This window comes from Salvelinus namaycush, chromosome 8, assembly GCF_016432855.1.
Source record: "Salvelinus namaycush isolate Seneca chromosome 8, SaNama_1.0, whole genome shotgun sequence".
Taxonomy (NCBI): domain Eukaryota; kingdom Metazoa; phylum Chordata; class Actinopteri; order Salmoniformes; family Salmonidae; genus Salvelinus; species Salvelinus namaycush.
Window position 1 is genome coordinate 23,788,117 of NC_052314.1, and position 7,044 is coordinate 23,795,160.

The following is a 7,044-nucleotide window of genomic DNA, read 5'->3' on the forward strand; positions in this document are numbered from 1 at the left end:
TAATAGGCTTCTGTGTTTATTTCGATACTACTGCAATCTCGGTACCCAGAACCATAGCTTGCATATATAACATCTTGAATAGGTTATTAAGTAATTGAACAGTGTTGGGGTAATAGTGTGGGATCTTGATGTAACAGCAAGCAATTGGCTGAATTCTTTAATAAGCTAAAGCATCATACGTTATACTTTATTTAACTATTTCTTCAGAAATATAAAACACAATATTTTTTGCAATGCTTTGATGATTATCCACAACTTTGCTGTGTTTCTATGGTACATACGGTGCACACTTTGTTTTTGTTGGCTCGATATCTTGTTATCTACCTACTCTAGCTATTAATGATGTAGGCCTATATGACATGTTCTGACTACAAAATGATGCATTCTTAAAGAGTTTCCCTTTGCAGGTCTGCAGCTGAGACAGCCTGCATATTATGCTATCTATAGATCACTGCATTTTATTATTTTATCCACAGAGTATTTTTCATGTGGTATGGATTTAAATCTGTCTGCCTCAAAATTGGATTTTCAGAATTATATTTAGCGTAGCGTCCCTAAATTGACTCTTTGGAGTAATAAGTCATTTTTTATTGCTAAAAGTATTAAATGCACACGCTTGTTGGTTTTGCATGTAAAACTGTGCTGTGCTTAGAGTCTGATGTGAGTGCTGTGAGTCATCTTCAGGAAGACTCCAAAAGATGTTTAATAATCATCAAACTGTAAAATACCTGACTCTCTTAAAAAACTTTACATGGATTTTCTTGCAAAGTTTGAACTAAATAGGGTATTTACAATCTGAGTAAATCTGCAGAGGTATAATCAATGTTTGCATGTGAATGTACCGCAGCTCTGTGTTCATACCTTAGAGACATCCCAGGTTATTAATCTGTTCTCTGTTTTGTACTCTCTGTCTTCCAGGTTTCTTAAGCACAGGGGACCAAGCTTCCAAGGGAAACTATGGACTTCTTGATCTGATCCAAGCCCTGCGCTGGACTAGCGAGAATATTGCTTTCTTTGGTGGTGACCCTTTACGAATAACAGTTTTCGGATCAGGGGCTGGCGCCTCCTGTGTCAACCTCCTGACCCTGTCCCATTATTCTGAAGGTAACCGTTGGAGCAATTCAACCAAAGGTATAATGCAGAGGTTGCAACTTTTTCAATTTTCAGTGTCGCATGCCACCTGTGTGATTTAAGTTGATGAGAATATTTAGTTCTCGAATGGCTGTATACATAGCCACAGGAAGTAGGGGTGCTGAGGGTGCTGCAGCACCCCCTGAAACATCATAATAAAACATATATACACAGTACCAGTCAAAAGTTTGGACACACCTACTCATTCCAGTTGTTTTCTTTATTTTTGCTGTTTTCTACATTGTAGAATAATACTGAAGACATCACTACTATGTAATACACATATGGAATCATGTTGTAATCAAAAATGTGTTCAACACATCAAAATATATTTTAGATTTTAGATTCTTCAAAGTAGCCACCCTTTGCCTTGATGACAGCTTTGCACACTCTTGGCATTCTCTCAACCAGCTTCATGAGGTAGTCACCTGGAATGCATTTCAATTGACCGGTGTGCCTTGTTAGAAGTTAATTTGTGGAATTTCTTTCCTTCTTATTGCATTTGAGCCAATCAGTTGTGTTGTGACAAGGTATGGGTGGTACACAGAAGTCCATATTATGGCAAGAACAGCTCAAATAAGCAAAGAGAAATGACAGTCCATCATTTCTTTAAGACATGAAGGTCAGTCAGTATGGAACATTTCAAGAACTTTGAACATTTCTTCAAGTGCAGTCACAAAAACCATCAAGCGCTATGATGAAACTGGATCTCATGAGGACCTCCACAGGAAAGGAAGACACAGAGTTACCTCTGCTGCAGAGGATAAGTTCATTAGAGTTTCCAGCCTCAGAAATTGCAGCCCAAATAAAAGTAGCAAACACATCTCAACATCAACTGTTCAGAGGAGACTGCGTGAATTAGGCCTTCATGGTCGACCTGCTGCAAAGAAACCACTACTAAAGGACACCAATAATAAGAAGAGACTTGCTTGGGCCAAGAATCACGAGCAATGGACATTAGACCGGTGGAAATCTGTCCTTTGGTCTGATCAGTCCAAATTTGAGATTTTTTGGTTCCAACTGCCGTGTCTTTGTGAGACGCAGAGTAGGTGAACGGATGATCTCTGCATGCGTGGTTCCCACCGGGAAGCATGGAGGAGGAGGTGTGATGGGGTGGGGTTGCTTTGCTGGTGACACTGTTGGTGATTTATTTAGAACTCAATGCACACTTAACCAGCATGGCTACCACAGCATTCTGCAGCGATACGCCATCCCATCTGGTTTGCGCTTAGTGCGACTATCATTTGTTTCTCAACAGGACAATGACCCAACACACCTACAGGCTGCGTAAGGGCTATTTGACCAAGAAGGAGAGTGATGGAGTGCTGCATCAGATGACCTGGCCTCCACAATCACCCGACCTCAACCCAATTGAGATGGCTTGGGATGAGTTGGACCACAGAGTGAAGGAAAAGCAGTTAACAAGTGCTCAGCATATGTGGGAACTCTTTCAAGACTGTTGGAAAAGCATTCCAGGTGAAGCTGGTTAAGAGAATGCCAAGAGTGCGCAAGAATCTAAAATATTTTTTGATTTGTTCAACACTTTTTCGGTTATTACATGATTCCATATGTGTTATTTCACAGTTTTGATGTCTTTGCTATTATTCTACAATGTAGAAAATAGTAAAAATAAAGAAAAACCCTTGAATGAGTAGCTGTGTCTATACTTTTGACTGGTACTGTATATATTTATTTATTACAGAATTATTGCACTGGGCCTTTACTAGTCCTGTATTAACTGACCGAAATAGCCGTCTGCCCCCCCCCCCCCCCCCCCCCATCGGCAAAAGAATCGCAGCACCCCCAACCCCAAACTTCTTCCCCTGTGTAAAGTGCTTTTGATTCTCTCTCTCGCTATCCTTCACGTATACATTTTAGTTGCCATAGTCCCCACCTTTCATATGCCACTCTGCCTCACAACCACAAAGAACTGTAGACAATGCTGCTTCTTTACTTTTCCCTTCCTTCCTAGCAGCTGGATATATACATTTGTATTTTGCCCTGTTTTTCTAGGACCTTATATTGTGTAAAACTCTTCTCAGGGAGAAGGTTAAAGTTGACTAAAGCACTGACCATATATAGGCTCTAATGGTATTCCATACCCGATCGCCAGACCCACTTTATTTGGATTGTATCGCTATCTCACCTCCTAATCCACGTTCTTAGGGGAGCCCCAATCAATGTTATCATGTCAGTGTATTGCTCCCTCTAATCTTATTGTCTTCAGAGATTAATTAAATACAAAATTATTAATATTCATACCACAGTATGACACTTTTCAGACACAGCATGATCAATCCTGCTCCTACAACTTTGTCATTTCCATATTTTTCTCAATGTTCATGTGTGGGTTGGATCGAAAGACAGATTTCATATCAACATGTTTGAAAATGTTATAATTAAAGCAAGTTTTCTTTGTTATTAGAATTATAAAAATACATGTACGTTAAAAGATGTGATTTCTTGTTTATAAAACATCATCAGAATTAACCATATGTGTCATGATAATTCCTATGATATTGTAACTGTGTAACAAGTCTGTCTACAAACCTTGTCAAACAAACCCTGAAATAGAAGTCTGACTGTTTGTAAAGCACTAATCTCTGTTAACAATGCAGATGTCTGTCAAGACAAGAGACAATGTCTCTCTGTGCTCTCCCAGGAATTGCACAATAAACTAAGCAGGACAAATTGACTTTTACATTTTCAAGGTTGTGAGGAGAGTTATGTCTATTGCCAGCAAATGTAATCGCTCTTCAAGTGCACATAACTCTACAAGTGCACATTTAGATTTTAGTGTGAGTACACATCATGCTGTGTTTGGATATGTTTAGTAATGACAGTTTCAGTGGCATTTCCTCCTGAGTGGCAGGTCATGTAGAGAGAGAGTAGAGTATTACTTTGGGAAATTATTTTATCACAGCATGCATCATCAATGACTTACAATGATAGGACCCATGATTAAGACACATAAGGCCCATGCACCAACCATAGTATCCCTAAAAGAATAGTCTGTTTTCTATCATACTCTGGGGGAAAGCAGGCAACAACATTTCCCTGTGTGATGCATTGTGATGGTACAGTATGAGGTGTTGTCTGACTCTGGTTGGCTTGTATCTTGTCTCTCGGCAGGGCTTTTCCAGAGAGCTATAGCACAGAGTGGCACTGCGTTGTCCAGCTGGGCAGTCAGCTTCCAGCCTGCTAAGTACGCTCGCATGTTGGCCAAGAAGGTGGGCTGCAACCTGAAGGACACGGTGGACCTGGTGGAGTGTCTGCAGAAGAAGCACTACAAGGAGCTGGTGGACCAGGACATCCAGCCAGCCAGGTACCATATCGCCTTCGGGCCTGTCATTGACGGAGATGTGATCCCAGACGACCCCCAGATCCTCATGGAGCAGGGCGAGTTCCTCAACTATGACATCATGCTGGGCGTCAACCAGGGTGAGGGCCTGAAGTTTGTGGAGCTCATCGTAGACAACGAGAACGGCGTCCAGGCCAATGATTTTGACTACGCCGTGTCCAGCTTCGTGGACGACCTGTATGGTTACCCGGAGGGCAAAGACATTCTGCGTGAGACCATAAAGTTCATGTACACGGACTGGGCTGATAAACACAACCCAGAGACCAGGAGGAAGACCCTACTAGCTCTGTTCACTGACCACCAGTGGGTGGCTCCGGCCGTGGCCACAGCAGACCTCCACTCCAGCTTTGGGTCACCAACGTACTTCTACGCCTTCTACCACCACTGCCAGACAGAGCAGGTGCCCCCGTGGGCAGACGCAGCCCACGGTGACGAGATCCCCTATGTGTTTGGCCTGCCCATGATTGGTCCCACAGAACTGTTCCCCTGTAACTTCTCCAAGAACGATGTCATGCTCAGTGCTGTGGTGATGACTTACTGGACAAATTTTGCCAAAACTGGGTACGTGCAGTACTGAGAACTATTTTAAGTTGTAATGTGTTTATGCATGCGTGCATGTGTGTGTGCGAGCAAGCTTGTGTGTGTGTGTTACATTTTTGTCTAGTTAAAGAATTGAATACCATGTTGTATACATTTTTATGTTGGACAGCATATCAATGTGTGTCATTGTCCCATCCCATATTCAAAGACATGCTGTTAATTAATGACAAATGATGTTTGCCTAGAGAGTGGAATTCTAGATAGAAAAAAACATTTAATTATTTTTTGCTTTGCCTTTAAGCATGTAGTCATGGAAGTAATTGTTTTTTGGAGCATAATGGGGGACAATGGCTTTTTCCCTCAGCAGCCAAAGAGCCCAAAGGGACCAATGGGATACTAATGATCTACATATATAACAGTAAATTGACATATAAAACAGGGCACCTATGAGATTTATGCCTCCACTTTGCATGGTTAAGCCAGTTTATGATGTGTTCTGACTGGCTCCATATGCCATTCCCAGAAAATGGTGCTCGTTCTGCTGGAATGAGCCTCCATTCCTCATGCTTTGTAGTGGTGCTTTGCTCATACTAAGTCCCGTCTTTCCCTTGCAGTGACCCTAACCAGCCTGTCCCCCAGGATACCAAGTTCATCCACACTAAGCCTAACCGTTTCGAGGAGGTGGCGTGGACTCGCTACAACCAGAAAGACCAGCTGTACCTCCACATCGGCCTGAAACCCCGCGTCAAGGAGCACTACCGGGCCAACAAGGTCAACCTGTGGCTGGAGCTGGTGCCCCACCTCCACAGCCTGAACGAGGTCACCCAGATAATCTCCACCACCACCAAGGTCCCCCCACCGGAGGTCACGCCCAGGACACCAAAGAAGATCCCTGTCAACACCAAGAGGCCTAACCCTATGCCATTCCCCACCGAGACTCAGGACAGTCAGAATCAGCCCTTCCTGGTGGATCAGAGGGACTACTCCACTGAGCTGAGTGTCACCATCGCTGTGGGTGCCTCGCTGCTCTTCCTCAACATCCTGGCCTTCGCTGCCCTCTACTACAAGAAGGACAAGCGGCGGCACGACGTCCACCGGCGCTGCAGCCCCCAGCGCAACACGACCAACGACCTGGCTCACACACAGGAGGAGGAGATCATGTCCCTGCAGATGAAGCACACAGACCTGGACCACGAGTGCGACGCCATGCATCCACACGAGGTAGTTCTGAGAACTGCCTGCCCGCCAGACTACACGCTAGCCATGCGCCGCTCCCCCGACGACATCCCCCTCATGACCCCCAACACCATCACCATGATCCCCAACACCATGCAGGGCCTCCAGTCATTGCACAACTTCAACACCTTCCCCAGTAGTGCACAGAACAACACCCTGCCTCACACCCTGCCCCACCCACACTCACACTCCACCACCAGGGTATAGCCGGACGGATGGACGCTGACACACACAGCACATGCCAGAGCTCACACCCAGCCCGATCAAACGGATGTGGAATAACTTCTACTCCTGTGAATATATTAAGGGAATAGGGATTTTGCTGGGACGGGAGAAGAATTTCATTTGATATAAAAGAAGAAATTAGAAAAAAGTCAAACAAATATTTCAAATGAAAAAATAAACAAAGAGAAGGATACTTTTTACTTCTGTTATTGAAACAGAACAAGGTCAACTTTTCCAGCTACAGATATCAACTTTGGAATTTTATAAACGATTGCTTGATCCTGTTATCTTGGAAAAGAGAAAAAACCTCAGTGGAGTCTGAGGAGTAGCAGGTCGCTTTGTAAATTAAAGAAAACATATTGTTTTCCTGAGGCATCAAACTGTAGAGTACTCTTTCTGGAGTCAAGGGGAGATGCCGCTCAACCAATTTAGGCATGTGTTACTCTACAAGTAGAGGCAATGTAAGATATGACAAAAACAATCTAGAGAGAGAGGGAAAAACTCTTAAAGATTATGCACAATGTAGACATTTTCAAAATGTCTTGGATTCT

The 7,044-nt window shown here is 43.5% G+C and overlaps 1 protein-coding gene across 4 annotated transcripts in view; it reads left to right on the forward strand.

The window, feature by feature from the left end:
- LOC120051839 (neuroligin-1-like) overlaps window positions 1–6,475 on the forward strand; it is a 269,903-nt gene extending 263,428 nt beyond the window's left edge. For 2 of the 4 annotated variants that reach the window (XM_038998722.1, XM_038998723.1), the window contains exons 4-6: window positions 919–1,131; window positions 4,264–5,053; window positions 5,647–6,475. In XM_038998722.1, the coding sequence (XP_038854650.1) occupies window positions 919–1,131; window positions 4,264–5,053; window positions 5,647–6,475 (1,832 nt within the window). The remainder of the gene's footprint in view (window positions 1–918; window positions 1,132–4,263; window positions 5,054–5,646) is intronic. The other 2 variants (XM_038998724.1, XM_038998725.1) reach the window with 1 other exon arrangement.
- Window positions 6,476–7,044: the final 569 nt, after the last annotated feature.